We start from the raw sequence: 17,665 nt of genomic DNA on the forward strand, positions 1-17,665 counted from the left end.
AATTTTTAAATTTATAGATGAATATAAGACATGTCTTAAATTCAAAGTTTTTTTAATCAATGGATATACAGTATTTAGCAACTTTTACTTGTTAAATATGTAACAGCATATCCTTCAGTTAATTTGATCTCAGATGATGTCAGTTTCTATGTATTTTATTATTTTTCATTTCCAGAATTCTGTGGGTCAGCTTAATGAAACTGATTATGTAATTTATAATTATTAGGTCCTCAAATAAAATCCATCTTGTCTTTTTATACAAGAATCTGTTGTGTTGGACTGTGTCATTTCATAGTTTTTAATTTTGGTTGCTCATTCTAGTGACCCTTTTGAATATGCTTCAGAGAAAGATATTTTTTTCAAATAACCATAAGATAAATTATCGAAAGACTTTGCAGAGTGTGTTTGTGGAAGAAATATATCCAAGAATTATTCTGAGATGCACTGATTGGGCGTAATAAAGTCATATAAAGCTGATGTAAAGTTAAGAATGATTGGCCAATCAGCATTGTTTGAGTTGAGCAGCTTTGAAAATACTTGGCAATGACATGGAATGAAAATCAAAATTACTGCTCAGTTGTCCATCTTCTATTCTAAATTACTTCTATCTTTTCATTGTTCCCTACAACATACCCTGATAATACAATTTATTTATTTATATTTCATGTTTCTATACCACCCAGCTCCTTCAAAGAGGGTGATATATTTCGGCATATAAACAGTAAATAAGATTAAATTCAAATATCAAAGTTGATTTAAGATTTAAAAATTTAAAATTATAAGATTATAAAATGATTACTGTGAAGTATAACTTCCTGGCCTGAGTTGCTCCACTCTATGAACACAAATGGCATAGGGATGAGGCATAAATGTGCAAATGAGCTCCTTGCTTCTACACAATAGTGTTGAATCTTTGGTATAGTCAAGAGTGTGTGTGTGTGTGTGTTTGTGTTCCTCATGTGTCATTTTGTTTGTATTTGTGCACTGCTCCTATTCATCTTGCTACTTGCACATTCCAAGATATGTCAACAGTTACTCATTTAACAACAGCAATTGGGAACAGAATTCCTGTTGTTAAGTAATGTGGTTATAAAGTGTGGTGTCAAGGTACCATGCTGTATAGTTCACAAATTATGCACTTCTGGTTGCTGCTGTTGAATGCATCCTGGTATTAAATTAGGAGATCGCTATTTCTGATCTCCTCCTGGCTTCCTGATTGTAGGAAGCTTTTGCTTGTAGGAAGCTGACAAAGGAGGCTGCAAATGGCGATTACATAATCACAGGATGCTCCAACTTTTGTAAGGGTGAGGAGTGGACCAATTGTAGTTACCATTTTTTCAGTCCTGTTAGAGGCTCAGTTGTTAAGCAAGGACCACATGTTTGAGAAAACAGTAAATAATAAACAATTGCTGACATTTGTTTTATTTATTAAATTTGTTTGTCACCCATCTCACCAATATTTGCCTGCACTTAGAAAATTGAAAGTGACTTCTTGAATTGTAATCTATTGTAGTGTATTGTAAATCTCTTTACCCAGGTCTTTTGCATTCTGCCCCTTTTAAACCATCTGTCTATATTTAACTACTCTCATGGGTGTTCTGCCTTTTTGGACTGTTTATGTGTTCATTTTTCTCACACATTATCTTCAGGCTTGTTCCTTCACTCTCCTGCCCTACGCAAACTTTCTTTCATGGAAAGTTTTTTCATAGAAAAAACAATAGCCAATCTTTAGATGATACAAGTTATTCCCAAACTAATATGGAATAGCTAGAGTAAATCATGACTAATTTTACATCTTCACAAAATAAGCATTTAAGAATATGGACATTAATTTTTGTTTCAGAATAATCCATATCTTTAGTCCTTTGTCCAGTGATTTGTATGGCAGTTGCAACCATTACAAAGAATACCTTAACAAAAGATTGTTTAATTTAATCCATCATAGTTTTTCTTTTAATAATTGGAAGTTAAAGGAGTAAGCCCTTTACCTCAGATGTATATTTGTCTGAGGTATGTCTCAAAATACCAAGTAAACTACATTTACAGAGCTCTTCCTTCAATTTGAAAAAAAACAAACTGGGATGTTATAGAAAAGAAAAGTTGGTTTAAAAAAATTACAGAGTTAAGTAGAAGCAGTTGCATAATATTTGTCCTAAGCATTCCTGAATATTAACATTTTTAATACTCCTCCATTTTTAATACTGTGGGGAAAGTGAAGATTTTAACTACATTTTTATTTATTGCTAATTTAAAGATAATAAATCTTAAATTGATTACAAAATGACAATGTTCTTAATTGATTAAATGGCATAAGCAAATGAATTTACAAAATACATTTCTTAAAATGGGCTTCCTAGAAAGCTTTCTTTTTTTCTTTTGCTCTGGGAGAGGAGTGGATTTTAACAGTAGCTAAAGCCAGATGCTATCTATTCCTTTACAGCTGGCTGTAATAATTTATTAGACGTGCCTCTATACATTTCTGCTGCTTCATGCAAGTTTTTTCTTTGACTTAAATATAAATAGCTGCTAAAGAATTAGCTGTGCTAGTGCTGAGAAAGAAGAGAGAATGATTCACTGGTTATTTGTGTGATAGTGTTTGAAGAGAACCAGGCCTGGCTTTTTGGTCAACAGACATTTTTATTGTGTCTGATGTAATGGAGCTGAATCAGCAAATTGCTCCCTGGAGAACCATCAGGAGATATACATATCATTAACCCTTCTGCGGCATATGTGACTAGTTATAAAGCATAATTTAATTAAATACACTAACATACATTTTTTTGCATAGGACTTTTTTGTGTGTAGCACTAATAATACTAAGGAGTGCTAATACTAAAAGTATATAGTTTGCCATTTCTATAAGTATACTCTTTGAAAGTGCATTTAAAAAAAATTATTTTTCTTTTATCCTGCCTTTTTTCATATACAATTCAAGGTGGCAAAAACATCAATTTCTTTTATTTTTCCCACAACAACAACAATCCTGTGAGGTTAGATTGGGCCAAGAGAAAGTGACCCAAAGTCACCCAGCCAGTTTTTCATGGCTAAAGTGTGACTAGAACTCAAAGTCACTGGATTTCTGGGCCAACATCTTCATCTTCAATTAACTCTCATTTTAGGTGCTAAGCACACCTTTTAAAGTATTGTTAAAGTATGAAACGGGAAAAATCCTGGGTCCATGTTTTTCAACATTTTAAAACTTACAGGGTTTAAAGGGTTCAAAGCCTGTGACTATTCACATATACCTTGTGGATGACTTCCTGTAGATGCATGCATGCTTCAACAATGTTGCAAATACAATACTCAAATAGAAATTAGGAGGAAGGACAGAAAAGTCTTCTAATATTCGTCCTTCCCTATAATTATAGAAAATGAATAATAAGAAAGGACCTTTTTCAGTATCTTAGAGAATTAGTTAATGTGTGGTTAACACGTTTTTCATATTGGAGAATGGTTGGGTTTTTTGTTTGTTTGTTTTTTGCTGAAATCTTCATTTTTAATAATGTTTTTGATTTTCCCAATGGATATAGCATCACAGTTTAAGCCTGTTCCATTATACTAGTTCATGGATACATCTATATTCTAAGGCAATGTAACAGCATTATAGTACATTTTTCTCTGCTATTGGTATGCATCATGATTTCTAATTTAAATTTTAAAATGATATTTATGGTAAAAATAATTTTAAATTTGATTTCGAAGGAGATTTATATATAATAAGAGTTGATGAGATTATTAGAATGTTTCTGCACTCTCAGATTTCTGGCAGTGGAACGTGGGCCAACTTTGATTGGATAAATAGAAGAAAGTAATGAGATATACCTGCGGTGATATTTAAGCCTGTTTTTAGTCTTCTGTTAGGTTATAGATCAGTGCTTTTCAAACTTGGCAACTTTAAAGTGTGCTAAATGCTGGCTGAGGAATTCCAGGCGTTGAAGTCTATACATCTTAAAGTTGCCAAGCTTGAAAAATTAGCAGTCTCTTAATGTGTTTTTCGTTCTCTGTAATAATGAGAGCTTTTTTTAAAATAGACAATAATGTTTATTGGAAGCAATTCAGTGTGTCTTTAACAAAGTATTAGAGCCCATTTTATAGGACTGTTTCTCAATGTCTTTCTTTGATTGTATAAGACTTAAGCAGGTAGAAGTGTCATTGTGACACAGTAAAAGAACTACCTGATATTAGGTATTTGATATTACTAAAAATGATACTACCATTTTTTTAAATCGTTGAGAGATTTTATAAAATAAGTATAAGAATAGTTATAAAATAATACATTCAAACAAAAGATCTGACCTAGTTCTAAACATTCACTTGTAGCACCAATATTCCTGATGCTAGCCTTATATATTCAGATCATTTGGAGGGGAAAGAACTGCTTACTGTAAGTTAAGATCCATAAAAAGTCTATCCACTGATTCTGGTCACAACCATTGAGTTTCTTTATTGAATATTAGTTACTGGGAATAGAAGAAATGTGAAATGAAGACATCATTGAGTTCAGCATAGCATTGATAAAAACTGAATAAATGGATAGTGTTGGATTACTCTTCTTGAATTACACATTATGTGTTTAGTGTATGGATTAGTTATGATTGTCTTTAGTATCCCATGGATTTTTAATATCCCTTTTGGGGTTTGGTGTGTGTGTGTGTGTGTAGAAAGTGGACTATTCCTGGAGTAGGAAAGATGGAGAAGATGAGGTTATTCCCATTCAAGTGTCAGTGTTTTAAGAGCCAGAGATATTTAAATGCCAGCGAATTCAGGTGAAAGTGTAGTTCCAATTCACACCAATTCCTGCTCTCTACACTGTGGCTTGATTTTTAACTATCACTCCTTGATGGTTTTTGCTGCTAAATTGAAGTTGGTTCATAATAAGAGCTTATTCAGCCACCACTTAGTTTTGTGGATAAAGAAATGGCTTGGTGTGTATTACTAAATCCTCAGCTGTGCAGTGCTAATTTGACTCTATTACACCTACCTGGTTTCTAAGTGTCTCATCAACCAGGCAGGAGGATTTGGTGGGAGGATTTAAAGAACAAAACCGAAAGTGCATGTATGTATGTGTATGATTATATTTCTAAAACCAGTAAAATTAAACCCACCACTGAACCTTATGGAACTTCAATTAACCAAGCCAATTTAATGAACAAATTTACATTACCAGTAGCCTTTTGAATAGAAACAAATTCCTAATGTGTTAAACTTGAAGCTACATCTCTCAGTAGGTTTTATCTTTAAAAAGTTATTCTGTGTTCCTTCCATTAAGCTAAATGAAGTGGTTTGCCTCACTGATACATAGATTGAATATGTCACAAATAAATATTCAGATACACTAGTGATTTGTTGAGCAAGTTCACATTCTACTGTTGTTACACTGCTTCTTTCTTTTTCATATATAGGTAGTCCTCAATTTATGATCACAATTGAGCCCAAAATTTATGTTGCTAAATGAAACATTTCTTAAGTAAGTTTTCTTCCATTTTACAACCTTTCTTGCCATAGTTGTTAAGTGAATCGCTGCAGTTGCTAAGTTAGTAACATGGTTGTTAAGTGAATCTGGCTTTCCCATTGACTTTGCTTGTCAGAAGGTTACAAAAGGTGATCACATGACCCCGGGACATTGCAATCGTCATAAATATGAACTAGGTGCCAAGTGTTTTGATCATGTGACCATGGGAATGCTAAAATGGTTGCAAGTGTGAAAATGGTCATAAATAACTTTTTTCCTTGCTGTTCAAACAGTCACGAATGAACTGTTGTAAATTGAGGACTACTTGTAAAGAATACATCTTCCCTAATTTTGGACACTATGAACTAGAACAGTGATGGCTAACCTTTTTGCCATTGCGTGCAAAAACTGGGAGGAGATTGGAGGTCCACACCCATAATTCAATGTGCCCCCCCCATGCATGCACACACGACCCCCTCATACCCCATTTTGGGCCTAGCAGGCCTCCCTGAAGCTTCCGGAGGCCGGAAATGGCCCATTTCCCAACTTCCAGTGGGCCAGGAAGGCCTGTTTTTCACCATCCCAAGGTTCCAGATGCTTTCTTGGAGCCTGGAGAGGATGAAAACGGCCTCCCCCCCCCCCGAGGGCCTTCAGAAGCTGGAAATGGCTCATTTCCCAACTTCTGATGGGCCCGAAGGCCCGTTTTTCGCCCTCCCAAGGCTCCAGAGGTTTTCTTGGAGTCTGGGGAGGACGAAAATAGCCTTCTCCCCCCCCCCAGAGGCCCTCCGGAGGTTGGAAACGGCCCATTTCCCAACTTCTGGTGGGCCTGGATGGCCCATTTTTTGCCCTCCCCAGGCTCCAGAAGCTTTCTTGGAGCCTGGGAAGAGCAAAAACAGCCTCCACCACCATCACCCTGAAGGCCCTCCGGAGGCTGAAAAAGATCTCCCAGAGCCTCTGCGTGAGCCCTGTACTTACCTGGCATCCAAAACGGGCCATGTGGAGACTCCTGGGAGGGGAGGAGCGGCATGGGCGGGGCCAACCGAAAATCAGCGCTGGAGCTGAGCTAGGGCAGTGGCTCACGTGCCTGCAGATATGGCTGCGCATGCTAGCTGTGGCATGCATGCCATAGGTTCGCCATCACGGAACTAGAAGCAAGGTTGCTTATAATTTGCAACAATTTTTTTTGCAGGAAAAGTTATTTTAGTCACCATACATTTTTTTATATATTGAATTACAGTTTTTAAATAATACCATAATCTCTTAGGAAACAAAATAAATAATTGGACATTGGTAAAGTACACAAAAATCAAAATATTCAAAGATTACTTTTGCAGGAATCAACAAATATTTTTTTATAAACTCATATAGAACAATGATTAAAATGCAATTGAAAAGGTCCCAAAATAAATGCAACCAATATAAATTACAAATAAAGAAGCAATCATATATCTGAATAAGAGTCTATATAATATGAGAGCTTAGAAATTAATAATTACAGAAGTCAGGCTCGGCTGGATTTATCGTCAACAGTCTAGTGATAGCTAAAAAAAGTTTTAATTAAATTGTGATATGAGATATAATAGATTGTAGGGAAAGTGAGAAATATGTTCTAACCAATACATAGTAGATAACTGGAGGTGCCATATAGTCTTACCCTCTAATTAATTTGTATTAACTAATTTTTATTTTTATTCATCCATACTTGTTTAATTGAAAACCACTTCCTTGAATGCCATACAAAACCAAATAACAGTTCTTGATATGAAGAAATGTCCTTCATTTCTTGAATGCCTCTGTAGGAAAATAAAGCCAGCATAGCAGAGAATTAATTACTGAAGAACTTGCACATATTTTCCAAGGCAAAATTACGTTGTCTTATTTACATCTAAAGCAGAAGAATAAAATACAAAGGTGCCGTGGTAGTTGGGTTTAAGAGACAAATGGAAAGAGGAAAATCTCTTGGAAAATAATAAAGAACATAAAAATATTCAGGATCTTCCTGGTATGCCTAAACAGCAAATGACTGGCAATAATTCCAAGCAGAAATTTAGGCCAATTAAGGCTATTTTATTTAGGTTAACTGAGGAACTTCATAAAAAAAAGAACTTACTGGTAAATGATTGTATACTTTATAATTGAAAGACTTTTTCCTCACTTTGATGTGTTTGTATCTCACCACTCAGTACTGTACATTTGTGAAGGAACTTCATCGCCAGGCAATATGCTACAAATTTGAGGGCTGGTTTGCCAAGCCTAAGTGCCTAGCAGTTTGGTAATAGCTGCTTTATTTGTTTCTCTCTTGCATACCATGTGAGTCCTCAGAATTATCTTAGACAAGTCAAGAAAGTACAGCAAATATAAGCACATTTTTTTAAAAAAAAACCTTGCACTTGCATCTGTTTTATATTAAGTTCTCTATCTGGTATAGCAGGAAATCTGTTTCTGGAATAGTAGACTCTGGTTTTAACTGAGATAGTTATCTCTGGTTCTCTGGGAGAGCTTTTGGCACTTCACGTCAACCTTTCGAAGTAATCTAAAAGAAGGCCTTTCCATTATGAATTTAGCAACTTTATGAAGTTCATCTTCAATTCAATTGAACAAAACTGAATCAGCCATGCTGTTGTTACCTGATACATTTGCCAATCACCTAAAATACTTAAGAAAGAGACAGATTTATATTTTCACTGCACAGGAATATGGCAGGAGAAAAAAAGGGATGAACCCCACTAATATTCCACAACTGCTATCTTTTTGGAACAAAAATGAGGTTTCTTATGTGATTAAACAAAGTGAATTTTCTGCAAAAAAACCTTCATATTTCTCTCTTATATACTGAAGGATTGTAATTTAGAAGATAGCAAACTGGTTTTCTGCTATTATATATCAGGGATCAATACAGAATACATTTTGATTGAACAATGAAAGAAATTTTTTAACAGTAAGATATAACCACAATAACTTATTTCACTCAGTTTTGTTTGCCAGTTTGTACTTGAGAGAGGCAGTTTTGACTGTTTTTGTAACAATAACACCTTTCGGACCTTGGTCCTAGAAAATAGGTTTTGTTATATTGCTGTCATGCACAAAATAAACAGTAGTTACATAATTCTTCTAGTTAATTTAAGAGAGGACATTGTCATATGATTTACATGAGTTATTAAATGAAATACAAAGTGTGTGATTGTATTTAATGCTATATATGTAAATTATATAATGCATTCTTTTTTAATTGGTCCAAAAAAAGAATAAACCATGGTTTCCCAGTGCAATTTTTAGCTTCTTATGTTAGAAACATTTTATGTAACACTATTTGATTATTATCTCTGTTTACTCTGTGCTTGAGGGTCCTTTTAGACAACAGAATCATACTTGTGGGGAAAACAGAATAGTAGCTCTTTTTAAAATACTGTTTTACTGTATACCCAATTATCATCCATTGATATATCTTTGAAGTACCCTGCTTGCTCTATGTGCCCCACTTCATGTATGATAATATCTCTGTGTTTAATAGCATTTCCTTACAATAAAACACCTGCTTGGAAACCACAAAGAAAGCTCTTCCCCTATGAACTTTCTCTCCCCACATATTTACAGAAATGTTTCACAACAGTACTCTGTGTTTCATTGACTAAACAGTTTTGAAATGGACTTTTATTTTTCATTTTTTGCTTTAAATCTTGCTTTAATTATGTATTATTCTAATAACATTAAAAGTTCACATTCATTCAATATTGTTACACTATAGTAATAGTGTATAAGCATATATATTTATCAACTGTTAATTTTTAAAAAATGTTTCCACTGTTGACCTATAGGTTTGGCAACTAAGAATAAGAATATACGTTTTTATTAATAGAAATAAATTAGTATTCTCTCAAACATATTTTGAATTGATATCAGGCTCCACCTTCCTTATTCTCTGCACTCTACCTATTCATCATTCTTTTTTTGTAATTACACAGTTGTATTTCTCATTTTATTCTTTTTGTTTATTTTATTACTCTATTATCTTACTTCTGTTCTGCTCTGAAATTGTTCTTTTGGGTTATGAATGATAATTATTAATTTCTCAAAATTGTTTAAAGGCTGAATTAGTTGTTTCACTTCATCATTCAAAAAAGTTTTAAGTTTCTGATGTGAAATCAAATCAAGATATCTGATGGTCTGCCTTAGATTTTTATCTCTTCCTTACTGTGTAACATGTTGTTATAGAAATCTCTTATTTTATATTAATTACATTGTCTTCATAACCAGAATGGAATTGTCCTAGATGTATTATAAAAATCAGGGTGCTCTTTAAAGTAAATTAATGGGGAAACATTGTTTCTTACTTCTAAACTTTTCATCCTTCAAACTGAAACATAGCTTTATTAAATGTATTCTTTATATTGCTTACTTTTATAAGAACCTAATTACAAGACTCTTGTAACTCTTTTATCTGAATCCATGATTTTGCTATCTTCCAGTATGAATGGAATCACATATTCCAAATGAACTGCTTCATTATATAGTTTTAAAGAAGTTATCTCCCATTCTCCCTGCCTCTGTGACCATAAAATTTTTTCCTATTGATTCTCAACCTTTTAGCATTAAAATAAAATGTTTCTATTTTTCTCTGGCATTATTGGTATTTTTCCCCCTGAAATTTCAATTGACAAGACTTGGAAAGTGCCATCATTTTAACAATTACTATTCAAGTATTTCTAGTGCCATCTTTTTCATTTATTTTTTTTAAATAGGAATATTCTTAAATGGAAACTTTTACAATAATGTACTGCATTTAAAGTACGTTTGTCATTAAAAGCAATATTATTATGTCATGTTAAATAAAAAATTGCTATTGTGTGAAATGGTAGCAATGTTGTAGTTTTGTTTTTATTGTGCACCTAGTTTATCTTATAAAAAGATTATTTGCTTTTCTTGTCTATGATTATCTTGTTGTAATTCATGTTTTTGCTTTTTAAAAAATGAAAATGGATATATGTACAGTGCTATTAATCATGTGCAATATGTATAATAAACATATAATGTTTATTATATGTTTTATATATTACACTATAGGAATTTTAAATTATTTTTAAAAAATATTTTACAGTGGTCCTATGCTTTAGAGAAACCAAACACTGGCAGCATATTCAATATTGCTTGGTCTACTGATGGTACACAATTAGCTGGGGCTTGTGGAAATGGACACGTGATTTTTGCTCATGTTGTGGAACAGCGCTGGGTATGGAAAAACTTTGGAATAACATTAACTAAGAGAAGAACCATGGAGGTATGTGTTGGCTATCTAAAGCTTGGTGAACAGTGGATTATTTTTTAAACACAACTTTTCTCTCCAGAATGATACAGTTAGATATGATTTTTGTAGTTAACAGGCTTGAATCAGAGACTTTTTTTTAGAATTTACTTGTGTTAAGTCAATAATATCATGTTGTTCATGAGGTTAACATATTACCATTTAGCTAGGTAATAAAACACCCTTCAGTGTGTCCCCAGTGAAATGTGCATGTTGGTTCATGCACTTATGAACATAGTCAAATGTTTAAACTTAGAGTGAGCCTGCTGCGGTCTTTTATACTCTAGAGTTAGTGGTGGGTTGCTCCCGGTTCGCAAGAAAAATTTGTAAAAATTTGTAGTAGTTCGGAGAACCGGTAATAACATTGGCTGGCCACGCCCCCGAACCGGTCCCCAGCCTGGTCACCGCTCACTTACCCCGCTCACCTCATCAGAGGCTTTTTTTTTTTTTACTTTTAAAACTATTTTTTCTACAACCTCTTTGGCCAAAAAAAATGCTTTTAAAAGTAAAAAAAAAAAGCCTCTGATGATCACGTGGCTCAGCTGGGATCGTCAGAGGCTTCTAAAAGCATTTTTTCTACAACCTCTTCGGCCGAAGAGATTGCAGAAAAAAAAATGCCTTTAAAAGCCTCTGGCGATCCCAGCTGAGTTGCCTGATCGTCCGAGACTTCTAAAAGCATTTTTTTTCTGCAACCTCTTAAGGTTGTAGAAAAAATGCTTTTAAAAGTTTAAAAAAAAAAAAAAGTTGGCCACGCCCACCCAGTCACATTACCCCCACCAAACCACACCCACAAAATAAGCCACGCCCACAGAACCGGTAGTAAAAAAAATTAGAACCCACCCCTGTCTAGAGTACATAAAATGTGTATTCCAGCCTGGATTCATTCTTTCATTGGCTAGAAAGTCAGAATCAAAATACTGGAAATAGTTTTGTAATATCTGAAAACAAAGTCACTACTTTGGAAGCAATAACATATACTCCATGTTTGAAAACTTTGTTGCCTTTAAAAAAAAAAGGCTTATTTATATGTAGTACAGCTGTGGTTTACCATTATAGCAGCTGCAGTATTATTGGCTGTTACTGAAATGTTGGGTTTTCTTTTGTACTGTTTTTTGCCAAGGGCAGGTGTAAAAGATACCTATTTTTTTTATTTAAAAATCATGGTAAAGTAAATTGCCATCCCTTCTCCCAAACCATAATTAAACTGATTAATATATATTTCTATAGAATGTTGGTGGATATTATAATTGCTTTCAACATAATACTGATCACTTGTTTTATTACTGGATATTACTGCAGATTCAATAAGCTTGACTGGGGAACAGTTTCATATTGTGTATTGCTAAAATCAGCCTATAGATACCTATAGCAAAAATTAAAGAGACCCTTTATTAAAACATTTTAATAAAATATTTTGGGGCAACAGCACTTTTTTTTTTTGAAGTTACATTTATAAGTCCCAAATACATAGCTTTACTTAAAAATGGGTTTTTATCAAAATTATCCTACAGTAAAAACTGAGCCAGTTGAATCTAGAAGTATAAAATAGTATTTCATCTGGAAAATGTGCTATATTCCCTGGAAAGTCAGTGACTTATATTATCACACCAGAAAACTGAAAGATAATACACAATTTCTGAATTTCACATTTAGAATAGGAAGTTTTTTAGTTTTGGTTCCCAACGTTAGACTGTCCAAATCTCTAATTAAGAACTTAAAAATCATTTGGCATTTTTGATGCTGGTTATATACCGGTAATAGAAATATTCACTGGATGGAATGTTATGAGTCATTGTCTGGAAATACAGAAAACAAATTTGTTAGATAAAAATCATATTTTATACTCACTTCCAGCCATAAAATTGTAATGAATGTGATAAACCCTGTATTTAGAGTTGTGTTTTACTTATAAAAATATCTGAGCAACCTGTACAATGAAATCTTTATTACTAAAGTGTACTTTTGCACATGAATGTTAGGTATACAGGATATTGGATGTTGGATTGCTTTAGTTTTTAGTTGGCAAGTAGTGCTTCTCTCTCTAGTTTATATTATTTTTATAATTAATTTTGTTATATATTTCTGTAAATAGAATGCCATTACTAAATAAAAAGTGGCTCATTTTTGTATTTATTAAATAACTTATCAACATTTCACCTATTCTTATTATCATTGTTTTTTCTAAGGAATACTGACCATTTTTATTTTTCAAATATTAACTTTCTGTGAAAGTTTTGTTGAAGCTATTTATTGATTGATTTTATTTGATTTGATTGCCGCCCATCTCACCTGAAGGCGATTGATCCTGGGCTGCATACAACATTTTAAATGTACCAGCCTCTAATACATGTCTATCAGAAGTAAATCCAGTTGAATATCCTTTGAAAATGGAAATATGTGGGATGGATGATCCCACTAGATAGATTCATAGTTGGTTTAAGAACAGGGCTCAATTTGTGGTCTTTAATAGTTCCAAGTCAAATGGAATGAGGTATCCAGTGGGTACCTCAGATTTCTATCCTGGGCCTAGTGCTCTCTTTTTCATAAAGATGTAGGTGATGGGATAAATAGGATGCTCATCCAGTTGGCAGATAACACAAAATTGATAGGGGAAGTACTGTTAACACTTCATAAGGATCTTGATAAGCTTGAACAATGAGCTCCAGCCAACAACATGCAATTTATCAACAAGAATATAAGATTTTGTACTGAGGTAAGAAAAATAAAATGTACCAGTACAAGATAGGTGGTATCTGGCTTGTAAATAGTACTGTGAGAAAGATGTAAGTGTCCTTGTAGGCCACAGATTAAGCATGAGCCAGCAATGTGCTGCATCTGCCAAAAATTGCTAATGAGATCATAGGAAGTTCTGCACTGCACTGGTCAGATCACACTTGAAATACCATATTTGGTTCTTCTCATGATAATTCAAGTAGGACCCTGGGGAACTGGAACAGTACAGAGAAGAGCAAAAAAGATGATGAGGTGCTTGGAGGATAATCACTTTGAAAAATAGTTAAAGGACATTGGTATGCTTAGCCTAAAAACACCAAGATCCAGGGGAGACATGATATCAGTCTTCCAATATTAGAAGGATTGTCATAGAGAATAGGATGGGAATTTATTCTCCATAGCTCCCAAAGGTAGAACAAGAACCAGCAGGTTAAGGCTTTACCGAAAGAGATTCAAAAGTTAATAGGGAGGAATTTCCTGATCATGAGGGCTATTAAGCGGTGGCACCTCCTAAAGTCGTGGGAGCTTATTGGAGGTTTTTAAGCAAAGGTTGGACAGCCATTTGTCTGGGAGATTGGACTATAAAGCTGCTAAACTCCCTCCAGCTATGATATTATGATACAGTGGAACTAACTTCCCAGTAAATACTTAAGGAAGATAGTTTGTAAATTCCAATTGTCTGTGAGTTCCTTGCAACTATGTAAAAATGAGCTATTCTTTCTGCAGAAATGGGCCAATTGTCTTTTAAGAATTTCCCAAAATTTTTCTGATGTATTAGTTAAATCCTTAATGCCAAGTATACAAAGCCAAATATAGCAACTATTTACAATACGATTTGGTCTTTTTTTAACATTTTGAAAATTTGTATTGTGACAAATAGTTGTTTTAGATAGATCCAACGGCTTTGTGCATAGTCATATGCACTGGAGTCCCTTTGGAGAGCCAGTGTGTAGTAATGCTTAACAATATGGACTATGGCCAGGGAGACTCAGCTTCAAGTCCGTTCTTAGCCATGGAAGTTCAGTGAGTGATTTTGAGTCAGTCTAAACTATCCAGTAGTTCAGCGACCTCCAACATTCATCCCATGAAGTGGGGGAGGGATGAAATAAAATAATACACATTCCTTCATTCTTTTGCACAAAAGTTAATTTATTAATGTTAGTCTGGTAGTTTAGAAAAAAATGCTTCCAAGTGCTGAGAGGTGATAAGGAAACATTGATTATAAATTCTGCAGGCAGAAACATGGATGTACAAAATGAGGCTGTCCAGCAGTGGAATGTTACATTGTTTTCCTCTAGAATGCTCTGAGCTAGGTATTCTGGGGTGGTGTTATTCTGAAAGTACACTGAGTAGAAAGTGGTTTGTGATGATCTAGATGTATTAAGCATTAGAGAATGTCCTGAATACTGTGAACTTTTCCAGAATATCCAGATTGGTCCATTCAAGGGGATAAACAGATTGTCCTAGAGAAATCAGCAATACTATGTTGTCAGTGTATCTCATTGCATATCCCTATGCAAAGCTGTTCCAAGTGGTTTAATTATTTAATTATTACCGGACTTAATTATTACCAGAGTGTTTCAAGTGGCAGCAAATTTGTTGATCAGTTGTTAACAATGTTTCTGTAAACTCCAGAACATTATCAGTTCTATCAACCAGATTTTAAATCTCTGATGTGCAGAGGAAGAACATTGATTATATATGGATAGAATTCACTGGTTTTTTTTGATAAAAATGAAAGTTGAATGTAGATACAGGAAGAGATACAAGAAGAGTGTCTATATGAGCATAATGTGGAGTCCCGTTCATGAAAAATTGATAATTCCCATGAGCCAAAGAAGTGTGGCAGAGTGTCCCAATATAATGATAGATAGATGAAGCTATCTATCTGGACCCGTACCAGTCGGGCTTCAGGCAGGGGTACAGTACAGAAACGGCATTGGTCGCGTTGGTGGATGATCTCTGGAGGGCTCGGGACACGGGTTGCTCTTCTGTCCTGGTCCTATTAGATCTCTCAGCGGCTTTTGATACCATCGACCATGGTATCATGCTGCAGCAGTGGAGAGGGTTAGGAATAGGGGGCACCGTTCTGCGGTGGTTCTCCTCCTTCCTCTCCGACCATTCGCAGTTTGTGTTGGCAGGGGGGCAGAGGTCGACTTCGAGGCGCCTCGCTTGGGGAGTGCAAGGATCGGTCCTCTCGCCCCTTCTGTTCAACATTTATGTGAAGCCGCTGGGTGAGATCATCCGTGGTTTTGGGGTGAGAGTCCATCAGTACGCTGATGACACTCAGCTGTACATCTCCACCCCAGACCAGCCCAACGATGCCCTTGATGTGATGTCTCGCTGCCTGGAGGCCGTGCAGGGAGAAATAGGCTCAGACTCAACCCTTCCAAGACCGAGTGGCTGTGGCTTCCGGCATCCCGATATAGTTAGCTGGTGCCATCGCTGACTATTGGGAGTGAATCTCTGCCCCCCACAGAGAGGGCTCGCAATCTGGGCATCCTCCTGGACACATGGCTGTCTTTAGAAGAGCATATGATGGCCATGGCCAGTTGGGCTTTTTATCAGGTTTGCCTGATTCGCCAGTTGCAGCCCTTTCTGGACCGGAACGCCTTGCGCACGGTCACTCACGCCCTTGTCACCTCCCGGCTGGACTATTGTAATGCTCTCTACATGGGGCTCCCCTTGAAGAGCACTCGGAGGCTCCAGCTGGTCCAGAACGTGGCCGCATGGGTGGTTATGGGCACAACCCATTGTGCCCACGTGACACCCCTCCTGCACGAGCTGCACTGGCTCCCAGTGATCTTCCGGGTACAATTCAAGGTGTTGGTCACCACCTTTAAAGCGCTCCATGGCATAGGACCCGGGTATCTTCGAGACCAACTTCTGCCATCAACAGCCTCCCACCGGCCAGTTCGCTCCCACAGAGAGGATCTCCTCAGGGTGCCATCAGCCAAGTTATGTCAGCTGGCGACACCCAGGGGGAGGGCCTTCTCTGTGGGAGCCCCTGCCCTGTGGAATGAACTGCCCCCGGAAATGCGTAAGATCTCCGACCTCCGTGTATTTCGCTGTGCCCTCAAGACCCTGCTGTTCCGCCAAGCCGGGCTATCAATGTAATGATTTTTAAATTGGGTTTTAAATTTTTGGGGTTTTAAATCTGAGCTGAAACTATGTAATAATTTTAATTAATTTTAACTGATGTCTGTCTTTGTGTTTTTAATAGGCTGTACTGAGTCCTTCGGGAGAAGGGCGGTATAGAAATTTATTTATTTATTTATTTATTTATTTTATAATAACAATAACAGGAACATTGCAAATTTCAAAGGAAAAATTGATATTATTGGGGAAAATGCCAAGGAAGGGAGATGTTTTAGGTTAGGTTTAGCAAGGCTTCTGTGTCATAGAAACTTCCAGTAGGTGGTGCATTTTTTTGTGTGTGTGAACTAAAAAAAGTCAACTGAAATGCCTCAATAGGATTGAGAGTGAAGAGAGGTTCACAGCCTACTTCTACTGACATTTACACGTTAGCTTCCTTAAAATGTAATCCTTTGCCATTTAAACCTTTAGAAATTATCTGAGAGTCAGACAGGTGGTGCTTAAATTTGATAAATAAACATAAAAATATCCTGTCATACGTACGGAAAATATTTTTGTCAGGACCTAACCTGGTGGTTTGAACATTAGAGTATTACAAGTCTTTTGCAAGCGGTCCTTTAGAATTCATAAGAGTATACAAAGCATCTATTTTTGAATTCTCAATTTAAGTGATCAAGTCCCAATTGAAGTGAGTACTTCAGAAGCTCCTCACATGCACAATATACCCATTGCACAAGAAGAGAAAAGTATGCATATGTGGAATAGCTGGGAGAGCTTCTGAAGTAGCTGCACAGACTTAGAAAATATATGATTGCCTCAGTGATATGATATTTTGCAAACACTTACTCAAAGGATATGCCCAGCTCTGTTCTGGCCATCTTTAAGCTAGGTGTTATATAAAAGGATTGGGTCCTTTTAGTTTGGTTTGGCTTGGTTCATTCTCTCTCAATATACTATGTGGTCTTATTTTTAAACAATTGCTTGTAAAGTTTTTTTGAAAAGTATTTGAATTGCTAAATACAATGATGAAGAAATGATATATTTGTTTATATTTATTATATTTGACATTAAAATTGAAATGCTCT

The 17,665-nt window shown here is 35.5% G+C and overlaps 1 protein-coding gene across 5 annotated transcripts in view; it reads left to right on the forward strand.

Annotated features, from left to right (window-relative positions):
• IFT80 (intraflagellar transport 80) overlaps positions 1 to 17,665 on the forward strand; it is a 63,454-nt gene that overhangs the window by 23,634 nt on the left and 22,155 nt on the right. For 4 of the 5 annotated variants that reach the window (XM_087872099.1, XM_034439105.3, XM_034439106.3 and 1 more), the window contains one exon: positions 10,548 to 10,727. The exons of the other annotated variant lie outside the window; for it this stretch is intronic. In XM_087872099.1, coding sequence (XP_087728225.1) covers positions 10,548 to 10,727 — 180 coding nt within the window. The remainder of the gene's footprint in view (positions 1 to 10,547; positions 10,728 to 17,665) is intronic. 5 annotated transcript variants of the gene reach the window in all.

Source organism: Pantherophis guttatus, chromosome 6 (genome assembly GCF_059756535.1).
Source record: "Pantherophis guttatus breed Tessera chromosome 6, ASM5975653v1, whole genome shotgun sequence".
NCBI classification, from domain to species: domain Eukaryota; kingdom Metazoa; phylum Chordata; class Lepidosauria; order Squamata; family Colubridae; genus Pantherophis; species Pantherophis guttatus.